The 17,005-nt window shown below is 39.8% G+C and overlaps 1 protein-coding gene across 1 annotated transcript in view; it reads right to left on the reverse strand.

Annotated features, from left to right (window-relative positions):
• Positions 1-17,005, reverse strand: part of ADCY8 (adenylate cyclase 8) — a 1,172,958-nt gene that overhangs the window by 14,763 nt on the left and 1,141,190 nt on the right. Inside the window, exons 15-16 of the mRNA XM_086966223.1 lie at positions 16,685-16,831; positions 5,535-5,627 (exon numbers count right to left, since the gene is read on the reverse strand). Coding sequence (XP_086822349.1) covers positions 5,535-5,627; positions 16,685-16,831 — 240 coding nt within the window. The remainder of the gene's footprint in view (positions 1-5,534; positions 5,628-16,684; positions 16,832-17,005) is intronic.

Consider the following 17,005-nt stretch of genomic DNA (forward strand, 5'->3'; position numbering starts at 1 on the left):
TACTGGGATCTCCTAGGCTGCAAGTTTGAACCAGAGTTTCACCCTGTCCACAGCATCGAAAGCAGCCTTCAAATCCACAAAACAAGAATCTAGGGAACTTTTAAGCTTCTGAGTTTTTCTTATTGCCAAAACTAATGCCATCATGTTGGTCAAGGTGCCCTACTCAGGGCGAAAGCTGGTCTGATTGTATGGAATGATCTTCTGGTCTTTCGCCCAACTGTTCAAATCCCAGAGTAGAAGCCATGCATAATATTTTGCCTTGTTATCTAACAATGCCATCAAACAGGAATTTGAAGGGTTTCTGTTTTTCCCGCCTTTTAAGATCAGGTGGAAAACTGCACCCCACCAGGAGTCTGGACATGAATGAAGGTATAACAATAGTTATACATTAGAACTAGGTAGTTTCACCATTTCTTTGAGCTTAATTTCAAGAGTACACTGGGCAGGCCACTCGGCCATGTGCTCCATCTGATTTAATATTTATTATCAGCTTCTCAATTTGTACCATATGAAAGATTATCCTGTGCGAGTCATTCAAGTCCATTACCAAGTAGAACAGCGATTTGTCTGTGCTTGGAATTGTTCTTAATGATTCCTCTGGGCAGATATTGTAGTAAACTGCTAAATACTGGACCCAAGTTGGCGTAGTTAGCAATGTATGGGCCTTTTTCCAATTTGTTAACGGTTCTCCAGAATTGGCTTAAATGTTTGCTTTTAAAGTCATAAAGTATTCTTGCCCACTGGCCTTTGATGTGCTCCTTCTTAAGTTCCATATTTCTTTTTTATAGTTCTGTCTGAGCTGACAAAATTTCGCTAGCAGTACTGTGTCAGCCAGGAACTTCCTTACTGCTCTTAGTAAATGGTTCGTGCTGGTTTTTGCTGTTAAAGCTTTTGTGAACCATTCAGAGTTTTCATTTTTTGGGCCTAGTTGATATTCTTTAAAAATGTGTTTTCCAGCTCAGTGACAAACAACTAGTCTTGCGCAGGGTGGCTATCCGGAGAATTTTTAAGGCCATCAGGGGAGCATACTGTTACAGTACATCTTTTATAATGTTGCCTTACCATTGCAGCCTTCTCAATTTTTCAATTGTGACTGGATACTGTAATGTTGCAGCTTTGGGTGAAGGCTGATCGCAGTTCTTAGGCCAAATAACTGGGGACAATGGTCCCTTTCAGAAGGTAACTCAATTCTGAAGAATTGTATCTGATTAAATAGGCTTAAGGATGCCAAGATGAAGTCTACTGTGGAATTCGTCCTGATCATGATTCTTGTTTTAGTTCATGGCTGGTCACCCATTCAAAACCTTTGGGCCCCATACTAGTACATGCCGTGAGAACTGAAACGCTGGGTTTATTGTGTCGATTCGAGTTATTGTGTCGAATCTTCGATGGTTGGTGCTGATGGTGCTGATCAGGAATCTGTCATATTGAATCATGTTCAATGACAAAGTCATCCCCATCTTGACCATAAAACATATTTATGTTAAAGTCGCCTGATACAATGAATTCAGCAGTGGTATAATCCTGCTTCAGGATTGCAGGTTTACCTTAACTTTATGATTTTCTTCTGATAACGGATTGATGTAGATATTCGGAATGAGTAGGGGTTGTTTGTATCCTTAGACCAGTCCTCAAATGTAACCCCAGGATCCAGGGGTACGACAGGTCCAGCCAGGATTCCCTGACCTTTAGATCTTGTGAAATCTAAGTAGACAGATCTCCCTTTGGTTGGCCCCTTAGGTTATGTTAGATTACTAAATTGCTTTGTTTTCTTTAAATCTGTTGTTTTATTTTTTTCTCCGCACACAATAAGTATTAGCTCACCCAAAACTCTTGCGCTTGCATTGAAAATCCTTTCACGTGTATATGTCTCTGCTTCGCTTTCTTTAAATGAAATAGTATACATGTCTGCTTGCTGAGAGAGTAAAGCTTACCCTCTGGATAAATCTGCTTCCCGACAAGCGTGGCAAGTTCCTAATACTGGTCTTTAAATGCTCGAGCCTGTGACGCGCAGCCGCAGAACTGCCTCGCGCTTCAGCGCTTTCCTTGTATTTTAAAGACGTGCATTAAAAACGTGTGTACAGCAGGCAAAGCTGTAGATACATATACATCTTTCAAGACGCCATTTAGAGGATCCGTAAGTAGTGACTCTGGGGCCTGGGACAGAGGAGAATGACTCCCGAATTCTTGCAGTCGGTGGGCCTCTCTGACTCGCTGCAGACTACTTGGGTACAATGTAGCTTTAATCAGCCAAAATAAATATATCCATGAAATGTACCGCTCCCCCATGCCCCCCCCCAAAAAAGGCATTTCCTGTTGTGTTTTTATTTCCTGGAAAGCCTAAAGCCCACAGGTATTACTTAAGTAAAGCATTGTGTGCTTCTTGTCCGCTGTCTTCAAACAACCTTAACAATTTTAAAGTTAAGCATGTTGTCAGGAAGTGTAATTAATAGTGACCAGCTGCTCTTCTTTGCACGTACTTGTGCATCGACAGTGCTAGTCTCTTCTAATATGAAGTGAAGATCAAGGGCCCTGTCGTGAATAATTTGCACTTGTTCAAAAATCGGTTTGCGCCATGGTACATGTTCAGCGGTATTTCTGTGATTTATTTGCCTAATATTCGGGTTATGCATGTGCCCTCTTTTAGGATTAGCACAGATGCTCGGTCATATTATATTTCACATGAGTTAATGCATCACATGCACCTGTGCAAAATTGATTTAAACTTGTATATGCACCTCCGTTTGCATATGTTCAGGTCTATTTCCTTAATTTATGAGACTAAGCATCAGTGTTAAGCAATGCCTTCGGTAGCGATTAACGCAAATGTGTATATTATATTTTTCAATGCATTGAATCACATTTTATGAAGATATTTCATAAATGCTTGCTGTTAATTTAATGGTGAATGTTTCCGATCAGAATAAATTTTAATATGTAAAAACATATAGGAGAGGCTACTATACTGAATAAATGGGCCAGAGCAAAGCTCATCATTTTATCTTTCAAGGCAATACAAGACTACGCAAACCAATTTTTATATAAATAGGACCCTGTGAGAAAAAACGAATTTTATACTTCTGTTCACGAGCATCTCCAATTAAACAGTAAACAAAATCATTTCCATCTCTGGGCTCCTGCTTTATGTCCATGGACAACCCATGGTTTACACCTGGTCATCATAGTTTAACTTTTATTTTGATCTAACGTGACCAAGAAGTTATCCTCTTCAAATCTGCAAAGCACATTTTAATCACTTTTTTCACATTTGACCCTCTTTTAATGGACTAATACTGACTATTGTGCAGATCCGACCTGTAACATTTTACTTTAGTCCTCACTGGACTTCTTAAGAGTGTCTCACAACACATCCCCCTGTCTATGAAAGGGTGCAGTCTTTATTCAAATCGAGCCAGAAATCGCGAATTGAGTTTGCAATTTGTACTTTGTGCACCATTACTGCACAGACCTGACTGTTTTTTGTCCCATGAAGATTTAATCAGGTTAAAATTAGTTACATTTGTGAGAGGGATAAGCAGTAATATTCAGAGTTCCGTAGCAGAAGGAGGAAGAAAATTCTTGGAACTGTGAGCATGGGGCTCTACCGCGTAGGAGAAAAACTCAATTTAACAAATTTGGAATTTACCAGGTTGTATTACCACACCAAAATATCGACCTAGTCAGGATGTGGGCCTGAGGGATTTCGCAAATACAATCGTTGATGAAGTTCTGACTTTGAGGGAGAACTTGCACCATGTCATTTCTATTTCATTTTCACCTCTTTCCTTAATTCCCTTCCTATTTCTGTGGCACTTTAGTTTTTTTCACATCATTATTTTAAGATTGTGCAAAGAGAAAGTAAAACGAGGCTCTTCCCACCAGCAGTGTACACTCTCTCTCCATTATAGTCTGTGTTGGGCTGAAGCTGTGTCCTTTATGTGGACAAACACAATGTTTAAAAGAACCCCTTTGTGTCCTACTGACCCACTCGACTGTGTTTTAATTGATATTAGTACAAAAGGTACAAATGTAATGTGAAGCTGGACAAGGAGTGTGCCAAGCATGCCTAATGCCTGGATAGGTTAGGAGGGTTCTGCATGGATTTCATTTGGTCTAGTCCTTTTACTGTTTACATGGTGCACTGTGGAACAAAGAAAGCCATGCAGTGGTGGGGTGCCATCCCATTGTGTCTATGCATGACTGCAGCTACCGTAGAGGTCACAGGGGCCGAAATATGACTTCTTAACATGCACCAGTGATTTTTTTTGTTGCTTCAAACTACCTTCCATGTTCTCGCTCACACACCGAGTGTGTTTTTGTAAGTAAAAACAAAACAAGCATTTGCAATGCAATAGGTCTTGCATTTACGCGAGTTTCACCTATTGACATTGCAAATAACAATGCCTTTTATTTATGTTTTTTAAACAGGCAGTGTCATTTACAATGCCAATAGCTTACACTTGCGTACATGCAAGACCTATTGCATTGCAAATGCTTGTTTCTATTGAGATTAGCATGGAGAAAGACATTATTTAAGTTGCAGTCCAGGCTTTTCAATGTCCTTTCTGGAAAAAGTGGTAATTGACCATCTTTTGAAAAGTCTGCCTCCTTGTCTAAGAAAACATCAAGATCGTCTTTTCCCCGAAGGGGAAGTGATGCTCTTTCAAATTGTGCACTAGCAGAACTCATAGCATGGAAGCAAACAATTGACATAGGGCCATAATCATCAACACATTTTCCCATAGACACAGAATGGGCAAAACCCTTTGATGCATCTGGCCCTATAGTGATTGGGCTTGTCACTACCATCACTTATCTATGCAGGTCCTCGCTTTTTCAAGTAGGTTTTCTTTCAATCACCAGATAAAATATACTGCTATTTTAGAAAAACAAAATAGATTAGTCCGTGAAGGTAAAATAGAGACGAAGCAACAAAGCATAGAAAAACTGTCAAATATTAAAACAATAGTCCTGAAATGTATTATTGCTCCAGTGAATTAGGAAACAGAAAGTGGCAGGTAAGAGGAAACAAATCATTGGTTGGGCTAAAGGGAGATGAGTGTATAGAAGAATCATTATCTGCCTTACAACAAGGTGTTTTGGGTGGGAGCTCTTTTAGCTTCCTTGTGGAAGTTATGGAACTTCCTATTCAGTTGAGGCCTTCCAAGAAAGAACTCTTGTCCTCGAAAAATCTATAACCCTGGTTCTTTAAATAGGCGTTTGTTTACTCGGGTTAGCTGTGATTTCTGTCAGGAGCTTGACCTTCTAGCACTAGGACATCCCTGTTGGAGTAGCTTTGTGCTTTAATATTATTATTTTGTGAGCTCCAACTGACTCCAAGAACTGAAAGTGAGAGGAGATATGACAAAAGTGCATTGACTCCATGATTTGCCTTTATCAATGGTTTTAATTCTTTACCTTCAGAAACAACAAGTAAGGAACTCGTACCCCCAGAAACATTACACGACCAATAGAAACATCAACTTGAGGTATTGGTGAGAGATGGTTGATCAGAGACTGTCAATGTTTCCTACCTGCTTCTCGGGGGAAAGTCCTGAAACCGTCATGTATGTGCTTCCAATGGTCTTGATTTTTTCAATGTCCTGAAACCTTTCTTCACCTAGTAACTGAAAAGAAGAAACAGTTTTACTTACTTACCAAAATATTTAGAATTTCTTTCTCTTTTCTGCCACACAGGGTGTAACATACTGTGCCCGATTGTCAGAGAAAGTCAGAACATTTCAGGTAAACAAATCCACCTCCTCTTCAACATAACTTTCCAACTTTCTTTTTTTTCCAGCCATACTTCTGGGAAGGTCATGTGACATTCCAAGTAGGATCCCATTCTCAGTGTGCAGAGCTCTTCATAGTAGAGAACTCTTTGCGGGGACATAAGGAAACCCTGAGCAAAAGCACATTTGTTTTCTCCACAGGAAAAATATTTTTCCCTGTTGAGAAATCCTTTTACCTATGCCCTACCAAATCTAGTGTGTTTCATTCTCCTTTCCACCCGTTGAAGGGTTTTACATTAGCCACTGACTGGAGTAAAAATCTCACCCTTTCCAGAGTGGAAAGTGCAAAGGGGAATGGGAAGAGTTTGTAAACGTTTACAAATGTACGCCTATGGACATTCATGAACTTCCAAGACTAACCATGCTTTGGAATACCAATTCCGCCTCCCAACGAGTTGGATTAAGGGGTGCAGAGATCTCTACTCTTGTGGTGGAGACGTCCGCACATGTAAATGGCTCACGCCTGCTAGGAATCCTTTTTGTGAGTTCCTGGCAGGCCAAAAGAAGGTAAAATGAGCAGCACACATACGCTTACAATCGCGTTTACCTTTGCAAATAGGGTTTATCATATTTCTGTATTAGCAGGAGCGCTCTATCTTTTCTGTAGATGATTTCACTTTATTTGCAATTAAAACTACAACGCAGACATGCCTGGATTAAATTAATAACTATGTTATTCAAAGGACATTGTAAATTCATATACACAAGTAAGTTTTTGAGAAGCAGCTTCAAACTCTAGCCAGCGTCCAGTCTTTGCATTATTGAAAGCCATGTACCTCATTCAAGGCCGCCTCTGTGAAATGAAACCCCCAGACTAAGCACTCCCGCCAAGCAGCCATCGTCCCTGCCAGAATGTTCCAAGTGGGCTGTGATTGGCTGCCAATCGTGGTTGCAAAAGGCATTTCTTCAGGTGAGGAATACCTCGGCATTCACCCACTCACCCTTATCAATGATGCGCAGCATGCAGCATATCTCAAAATGGTCCTGGGCTCCACAGGAGAGCTATTTAAGCAAATGTGGTTTTCTCAAAGTACCCATTATATCGAAATACTATTATCTAAGAAAGGTAAAATAATAATGTATGAATAAGGGCTGCAGTGACAGTGAGATACAATGAAATGAGTTCCTTAAAGGGAAGATTAAACCTAGAAATGTACTGCATGGGTCATTATTGGGTTTCGCAACACAAACCCAATAATTCGAGTTTGCATGAATGATATTGTTAATGAGGAATTAATGGACTCATAAGTAAATGGTCCTTCTCAATGATTATGGCCCCTTTAGAGGTTTGGGGAAAATTCACAAAGCATCTAGCGCGACAATAATTTACAGTGGTGTGCAAAACTAACTCAGCATGACTGGCCCATGGCCACACATAAAAAAATATTTAGAAAGTAACTGCAGAGATGTGTCTTGGGAAATAGGGTAAAAAGGCTGCTATCTAAGGTTCAAGCGGGCGCTCCTGCTGCTCAAGGCATAGGTCTTAAGAACAGACCCACTCACTCCTTCCAACACTATAGTCTGGGGTAAAATATACTACTTCCGTCTTTACAACAAAGACTATGCTACACAGAATGCTAGATTGTGAATGCTGAGGCTCAGGTCTACAAAACATCTCTTGAATTACAATTTTATTTACAATGCAGAAGGGAAAAATGATAAGGGAATATGAGGGGAAGAAAAGAAGGAAGAAGTCGCTACTCTGAACCCCTTACTAGGGGCTGCTGCTCTGTTGCTGATGGTGACACCATAGTGCAGGATCAGCTGGGGTGTAGGTTATTCAGTGAGTTTCGGGTGGGTGTGAATCTCAAAATCTCCTATTAAAACAGCAGGGTGAATTGTTTTGATGACCAAGGTTCGGTATGCAGCATGGAAAGCACTGTCTGTATTGATTTGAATTAGGTGGTCCTCTGGGGCTGATTTAGAGTTCGGAGGACAGGTACTCCATTGCAACGGTGATGGAGTACCCTATCCGCCCACCTGATTTTAGGCTGGGTGTACTACAATTTGTACGCCAACAGAGCAAAACTTACCATCATTGTAAAACTTCCTCCAGCATAGTAGGTGCTGTCAGAGGTAAGCCTTCCACCGTTCACCCTGTTTAGAGTGGACAGTCAGATGGCTTTTCCTTATTCTTTGCCATCCGTCACTGCCAGGAAAGCAAAATTGAGCCCGCATAATGGAATAAAACTCACATGGTGTCAGGGTAAATTCTTTTTTTGAATTTTCAAAAAACAAACTTTTATTTTTTCCCCAAAAAACTCACTTGTTGGGAGTTTGTTTTTGAAAAATAAAAAACTTTGGAAAAGTGTGATGGCCAACCGGTCATGCTTGACAGAGCTGTCCATCAAACATTTCCTACTTTGACAAAAATTGCAATGAAAACGGTTCCTGCAAATGTATAGTGATGCTGGCGGAGCCAGCAAACAGCTCTAAAACTGGTAGGCGGAGCAAAGGTAGGGTGGTGGATGTAAAGTCCTGCGCCTCCCTGTCTGCCTTTACTATGTCTGCCAAGCCTTAAAAGTGGCACAGTGGGTGAAAAACAATGATTTGGAATGCTACTCTGAGTTAGATTATTTGCAAGCATTCATCCCATTACCTTTAGAGTGTCTGATTGCTAGTAGCAATACCTGAGACTAGCAAGGCTTTTCAAGGCCACTATTGCCAGTGTTTGTGAATTCTAAAAAATAGTTAATTTGCATCCATTCAAAGAGTATTTCTTTGGGTGCAGATATGTTCCGTTTTTGGTAAACTGGTAACTACATACGTTTACGTTTCTGATCCAAAAAAAGAACAAGTTGAAACCACTTGTGAAAGCAGGATGAAAAAACAAACCAACATAGACACAGCAGACCCGACTTATAGCCCCAAGACACAACAACCAAGCCAAGAATGCATTTATTTGAGGGGGTTTCACACCCCATATATCCCCCACTGAAACTACACCCCTGGGGATCAGATGAACATAAAAAACAGTAGCATCACTAGAGCCACAGAGGAACCTTGGTAGAGGTGCCATTATCATGAAATGGGGAGCATTACTGCTGCCCCCACAACAGTGTCAGGCAGCAGGGCCTGATCTATTGCTTCATGCTGATGAATGTGGCAGTATGGGGTGGGCTTTTATTGGAATACTCCTCACCGCTGATGTACTCTTGCCAAAGGATTCTAACAGTCTAAAACGGTTTCATTTTCATTACCTTTGACTGAAGTCCATGTTATTTATGTCCTTTATTTAATGAGTGACAATAACATAACTTAACCCCAAAACTCCACCTTTAGTTTCAGGAGAGGGGTAAATCGACCAACAGAATATCAAAAAGACTCCCACTTAACCTATATTTCTTCAATTACACGCTTTACAGAAAAATGGGAAATAACCTATGCCAATCTAATTTATCAAAACATAATGATTTTTTATTTGCCAATTATATATGACACTTGCATTGTGTAAAAACATTTAAATTAATTTCTCAATACATAATGAACAATAATTAATAGGCAGTACATATTAACGTTATACAGTTCATTAGTCACAAACCCCAAACATATTTCAAACCTCACATTCATACCAATCAGACAATCTAGGACACTCTTGACACTCACTCTCATTTGTACAACCCTCCTCTCTTAGTCTACAACAGAGAGATTATCATTTATGTCTTTCACAGTTGTTACGTCATGGTGTGGCAAATTCTAGACACAGTCAATTCGCGTTTCGATGGTTACGTTCGCTTTATACCACCTTCTTCAGGACCTGGAAGGGTAAAATCTTTTCTTTTAGTTTCCCCAGGGATGGGATTGGTGGTCTCATTCAGGAGATGATCGGCATACTTCTCCTCTGTTAAGAGGAGATTGTTCTAATTTTATGAATATTGCTTAGGAAACATCATTCCATACTGCCTGCATATTTTTTCCTTTAATTGATCTTGGTTTGCTTTTTATTTTCCTTCAGTTATGTGACAGATGAACCCCTTCATCTAGATTGATCACACATCTTGAACAAGCCGTTTGTCCTTTAATTATGTTCTCTTATTTATCTCTGCCTTGTCCCACTCACCACTAATCATCTCCTCAAGAAGTCAATATACCAAGGCTGGTATTTAATCAAACAGTGTCCAACTCTAATGGCGGTAATTATAGAGAACAGAAAGTTGAAAGGTATTTGAGGCATTTATATAGTGCCTTCACTTAATTCCATTGGATCACAATGAGACAATGACTTGTGTATTTGTAACAATTTGGGGTTAAGTAGGAAAGAGGCTGAGGATACTTGGTATATATGAAGAGTCCGAATACAATCAGATGGCGACCAGGGGTCTAGCTATCAATAGAGCAACTAGTGCCATGGCTCTAGGACTCAGGGTTCTAAGGGTCCCAATTCCCCTCAAGAAAACATGTTTTTTATTACCAAATCTGGAGATGGGGACAGCTTTCGTTTTTTTGCATTGAGTTTATGGCAGGCTTGCTATACCACTCATGGAGACGGTTATCTTATTCTTTTCAGTTAATCAGTTTCAAGATTCATTTAAGTAAAAACAATATTTATATTTTAGTCTTTTTTATTAACATAAACTAAGACTAAATGAAAACTCTTTGCTACAATGTTTGCGAAACTGCATTGTAAAAAGCTTTGTAAATCGTGACAAATTCTAGGAATAAGTCTGAACCTCATTTTCTCAAAATAAATCTCTCAAAATATTTCCTTTGTCAAATAATATTTTAATCCTACTCTTATTTAAGATGCTTTTCTATAGCGACGCTTTACTAGTTGGAAATAGAGTTCTGAAGCTATTGTTGCCAACCAACTGGCACCACAAGAAATAGCAATGAAAGTACTTCTCTTCATTGAAAGATCACAGGGCTCTGACTGAGAAGAGGGTGGTAATCAGATTTAGGGTACATAAAATGGTGGAAGCCTCCTCTGCCATCCTCTGCAGTATATGTCCTATTATAAGAGTCATGGAGGACAACCTTCTAGATGGAGAAGAATCTACTGGCATCAGATATGTTATTAAGGCTTCAAATACTATCCATCATCACCACTTTTGTGTAGCCCGGAAGCTAAGAATATACGAACAAGAGCAGAAGCTCACTATGGGTATGTTCTGGAAATACAGTAGGGCATATTCACATAGGCATTTTGGAGTATGTGAAGTATTACTCCTGCAATACTCTTTTACAACTCTATACATGCCATTGTGAATTGTCTCCAAAACATCTAGAATGGGAATATCCTGGGAATATTCACATAAAATTAAATAGATAAAAAAAATGGCTGTGCCATTTTGGCAGATTTACTAAAGAGGACTCAACATTTCATTACATAATACATTTACTACACCTTTAGTAGCCATAACTAGTCTAGCACTTTAGAAAGTAATGTATACTTCAAATGGGACTAATGTCTACTTGAGATAGTATACATGAGACCAAATCATAAACATGTCATGTGCATGATTCAATTAGAAAAAGCAAATGAAGTTTGATGTATAATACTCTGTTCAATAATAGAAACACACAGAAATGTAGGATCCTGTTCAACAAGAGAAACAATAACCATAGTAAATCTAGAAATATTTTTAAAGGGATCATTTAGATGCATGGGCAAAATTGCTAGTATCAATAGTGCAAATTATATTTAAGGTAGATGTCCTTGCTTTTTCCACTTAAGAATTAAAGAATGAGTATTAACATATTTATTTATTGGCAGCAAACATAGAAATATTAAATGCCTCTGAGGATTGTTTTCATGCAGGAAGGTGCCCCTTCTTGTACAAACAAATCCTGCTTACAACACAGTCACCCTTCCATCATGGTGTATGGTGCCTACATTGGCGCTAGGCAGCACATTGCACGCCAGTACTGGGAAAAGACAAGAATGCGCTGTATAAAATTAAATACTGTGCCTTCCTGTTCTTTTTCTATCACACAGCGTAGTGTAGTGCAGCAAGATGGCTTGCTGCACTGCGCTGTGTAATTGTTTGATAAATGTTGCTCCTAGTCTTTCAGGGGCACGAGCACCTCCAAGTCTATGGTGCCAAACAGCTAAGAAATTAGGCTGTGACGTTAGTTGTGTCAGCAGAAGCAGCTGCTGATACTGGTAGTTTATATTGTATCTACAACCTGTCTTAGGTGGGATCCAGTAAACTAAGCTGAAGTCCCCTCCCTATAACAGTGTGTGGGAAGCTTAGTTCAGACATGCCATATTAACCAAAGGCAGCAATGGGGAGAGTCTATATTCAGGCCATAAGTATTGACTATGGTGATGTGTGTAACCTCTATATTTCTATTAACAATTATGCTCATCCCTCTTAAAGTCTTAAAGTTAGGATTTTTCTCAGTTTAGGAGTAGCAAAGTTAGGACTCCTAACATTAGGTCTCCTAAATGCTTTCTGTGAATACCAAAAGTTTAAAGTTACGATTTTTCTCAGTTTAGGAGTAGTAAAGTTAGGAGTCCTAACTTTACTACTCCTAAACTGAGAAAAATCCAAACTTTAAGACTTTCGGTATTCACAGAGGCATTTAGGAGTCCTATAGTTAGGACTCCTAACTTCTGTGAATACCGAAATGAGTAAGTGCCCTCTGTGAATACCAAAATGGTAGTAAGTTTAGGATTTTGTCTTAGGTTAGTTCTGTGAATCGGGCCCCTAGAGAGGTGAGAACAAATAATCTTCCAATCTTCCTACCTGGAATCTCCTATCTCTTGCTGCACTATTATTAGTGAGCTAGCAATTTAGCATTATCTTCAAATTGGCTTGCTACATCATCACATACTCAATAATTTCCTGTTGTAAGCTCTTTTACACTATTGTGTAGGCTCTGCTATTCTCTTGATCCACCAGTGTAAAATCCAGAAAGATAACTGCATATTCCAGGTTACTTTTCTTTTTGGCCTGTTTTAACACTATATTCTGGCCTCTGTTGATTAGCAATGGAACAATAATGGAAAGCTCTGAATTTCCCCGGTGGTGGTCTAGGCGCTAGAAACCAACGTGCCCTCTCTTTCACAAATAATAGTGAGAAGTTGGGTCTATCTAATGTATCAGCAAGTAAGTTATTCACAAACATATCAGTTTTTCCTGTGCATGTACATTCAGAAATATCCACAATTCAGACGTTTCTTCCAGATCTATCTTCTAGCTCTTCAATTTTAGCTTTTACCTCATTTATAATTCTTTCCATCTATCTCATGCTTTACTTCAGTATCAGATATGTACCTTTTAAGTGGCTTATTTGTTTAGCTTGTCAGCCATTTGATAAAGTCTAAGTTTTAGGCTATCAAATTTAGTATCAGCTGTTGACAAGCTATTTTAAGCTTTTGTGACATCTACAGCATCACGATTCTCTGGGACAGCTGCCTCAGAATTTTCACATGCATTAGTTTCTTCAAGAATTACGGTATGAACTGGAGGTTGCAGGTCAAAACTAATTTTTCTGAATAAATATAGTAAGGGAGACTCCATTTGAGGATTTTATACCACCACAGAATTAAAAATCTAAAGGTTCAAAACTGAAAAACCTGAGTTTACTTTAGATCCCTCTTCCCCACAGATATGTTTTATATTTTCATTTGATATGAACTCTTTGCACAGTAAATATATTTAAAAGATGAGAAATATCGAAAGACCTGTAAACAAACAACGTTTGCTGCACATTTATACTTTATTGCTGCTTTGGTAACTATGGTATTCTGCACCTAGACTCATGTCTACCCAGAGAACCAAATGTGCTTAAGCTTAAGTTATGTTGTTATGTTAAGTGGTACTGAAGAGGGCAATGAACATAAATAAAAGAGAAAGAAAAGTGAACTCTCTACTCTTCAATTTCTATTTTTATATTATATTATGCGTAATTGTATGTCATGCAACCTATCATTTTCTAATTTTTGCTGCACCATTCAGTTTGCTTTCGCCCAGCTTTCAAGGATTCCATCAGTCTGTTGTTGTTTGTGAGGCGTAGTAAATAGTATGAGAATATCTGAGGTTCATTGGATGACAATTTGATAGGTTATGACTTTGCTGGGTGATCTATTCAAGGTGCCTACTTTTTTGGCAGTAGTATAAGCCATAACCTCAAAATAACGATGCTCAAATGCAAATGTATTTTTCCACTTCAATACTGGGAGATAATTATACATGCTATTCTTTCTTTTTTTAAGGGTTGCATTTTTTGATAGCTGTGTTTATTTCAGTCATACAGTGCAGATATCACGAGCGTTTATTCTTTTTCTGCTTAATGTAGTGTGTTTCAGGTGGCATGGAGCAGTGCACCAGAGTCAGCTCAGTGAATATTCTGAAGGATGGCAGACTAGAAATAGCTTGGAAGGCAGCAGGGGGCATTTCATTTGCGCTCGTTCATTATTCAGCTACAGATGCCTGAGTGCCATCCAGTAGCTAATTAGGGCCTTTTATTAATGAAATGGTTGCGTCCCTTCGCTCAGACAGGGCGGAGTGCTAAAGCCCTTCATAATGAAAGTGCCCAGGAAGGGATGAGTGCCGGAGCCATGCAATCGCCCTGCTGAGACTGCCACTTACGGGCCATGCCGCATAAAATATTTATTTTATAATTCATTTACAGGGCAGCAGCAGCGCAATATTGGAGTCCCGCAGTTTCTATCAATTATGCCTAGAGAAGATAAAGGCGACCATTGCAGAGAGATGCTGGCAGTTCACCGGGAGCCAGCTGCAGCCGGGGTCATAGGCTGTCATTAAACATGCAAATGGAAGAAATACGTGGCCGTTTTAATGTTGTGAGGACCCGGGGCCTCATTTATGAGGAATTGGCGTAGGGCAGGGTCGCAAGTCCTCTTGCTGCACTGCCCTACGCAATGTGAAAGTGCAGGAATGCACCACATTTATGAAATACTGTGCATTCCTGTCCTTTCTCCCTGCGCTGGCACACAATTTGCTGCCTAGCGCCAGCCTAGGCACCATGTAGCAATGTGCAAGAATGCCAACATTGCAGGTAGGATTTTTTCTTTGTGCAGGAGGGGACAACTTCCTGCACAAAAACTATTCTGAGAGGTGTTTTCCTTTTCTATGTGTGCTGCAAAAATAGAGCAGGAATAAACATGTCTCCTCATTACGCCTGCTTCGGGGTGTTGGCACTGCATAGGTTTACGTGATTAAGTAAATCTGGGGCAGCGCCAAAATACGTAGAGTAAGGCGAGGCAGCGACTTCCTCTGCTTTGTCTTACTCCATATCTATGAGGCCATCAAAAGTCATGCAGAGTGGTTTTGCATGGTCTCATATACATGATTGAGAGGCTTGTGCCACCAGAGTGTCAAAAAAGTGACGCTCTGGCGACGTAAGCCTCTCATAAATAACTCACCCAGTGTGTATTAGTTCAAATGTATTTATCTTTGCTTTAACGATTCAGGGTAATTTTATAAAGCATCGAATAATATAGCACGCTCTTTACAAGAGACTTATTAACCCACTTGTCACATTTCATAGCAAGGTGAATACCAACCGCTGCAAACAGCTAGTTCATGGTACTCAACTGGTTGACCTTAGAAAAATGAAAGGCAGAGTGAGCCTTGCTGAGATTCAAACTTGTGACCTGCAGTTCACCGCTTTCTACAGCAGCAAGCATTCAACTCACTGAGCCGTCCTGTCCTCTCAGTATAGCAGCACCATTACCCTGTTATATGTGGGGCAGGCCGAGGACCTGTTGTACATGCTATTAACAGCAGGGGCTCAGAATAGCCACAGTGATGTAAATACAAGTTCATTTTGTGCAGTTTCGCCCATTTAACCCCTTCGATGCTTATAAAGGAACGGTTCCGTCATCAGCGTTTGTTGGGCTGTGCTGATGATGGAACCGTTCCGTCATGACCACGCCCGTTTTTCGAACCTTCAGCACAGCGCGAAAATTCGCGCCGCGCTGAAGGTGTCAATAAATTACATTTCCAGGAAAAGCCAAACTGCTGACCACACAGGACTGCTACAGAAATGTTGAAACTGCCTTTATTTGAAGAACTATATTACGGGAGAAACTTCTTGCCTTGACCAATATTTAGTTTGAACTCTACCTGTAGACAACAACAGAGAGCAAGAGTGCATCCTTTCCTGACACTCTCTGGGTCTCAAAAATAACACGGTGTCATTTTTGGGAATTCTCTTACAGTACTGTTAAAGTCCAGATACAGAACACCTGTAAGGTGAACATGGTGTTGAAACGTGAATATGCAACAAGAATTGACTGCACATGGTGACTTATCTGAAGAAGTTTGTAAGATATAAACATAAGAACGAATATAGCCCACCATATTTTTGTCTTTTAAAGGTTTTTTGTAAGCATTTAAGATGCAACCATTAAGCACACTGGTATTCATTCCATTTGTATCCCTCCCTTCAATTGTAATTTATCCCTACCAAAAAAAAGCATTTCTAAGATGTGGCTGAACAGGACAAAAAGGCCTGGGCATCGCAGCATCTCTGATCGCTACTTTACGTTCAAAATATTTTTAGAATAGAGCGTTAAATGCTACACTGCTCTGTTGCTGTCAAGTTTTACCTTACAAAGTACAGGCGATACTGGAGACAAGATCCTTTGACAATCACCACTGCTAGATGCTTAACTACACAAAGCTACTGATACAAAACATGAAAGACACTTGAAACAATCAATGACTTGAGGTGTCTGACCCAAAACTGACTCTCTGTGTATTTGTTTGCATTGATGAAATGAGCTCTGGTGGCTGTTGCCAGATGTTAAATAGCCATACAGACATATTTCTTTTAGACCGCATTCAAACTTGGGGGCCGCAAGTTACATTGATGTGTACATTCCCTCTACCATGTGCAGTATGTCATTTTGATCCTGTGGTCACTGCACTGAAGGTCACACTTGTTTGGGTATAAATATTCCACTAAATAACTCTTACCTCATCAAAGTCAGCAATTATTTCATTAAGCAAACGAAGACATTCCACTCCTTGGTTATTCATTTCAGTCTGGGAGTAGAAGTCTGCAAATCCTGGTATTGAGGCAAACATCACACCAACTGCGTCATATGACTGTGAGTACAACTCCTAGAAAGATAGACATATAGAAGATTCAACCAATTTTAAAACACAGGGAGTGGAATTTCTCATTTATGTGAATACAGAGTCCAAAGGTATTCTTCTAGCAACTCAGTGCATTCTAAGGGGCAGACTTACAAGCCCCTTGCGCCTTTTTGCGCCGCCACTGGGTCACTTTTTGTT

Source organism: Lissotriton vulgaris, chromosome 4_1 (genome assembly GCF_964263255.1).
Source record: "Lissotriton vulgaris chromosome 4_1, aLisVul1.2, whole genome shotgun sequence".
NCBI classification, from domain to species: Eukaryota; Metazoa; Chordata; class Amphibia; order Caudata; family Salamandridae; genus Lissotriton; species Lissotriton vulgaris.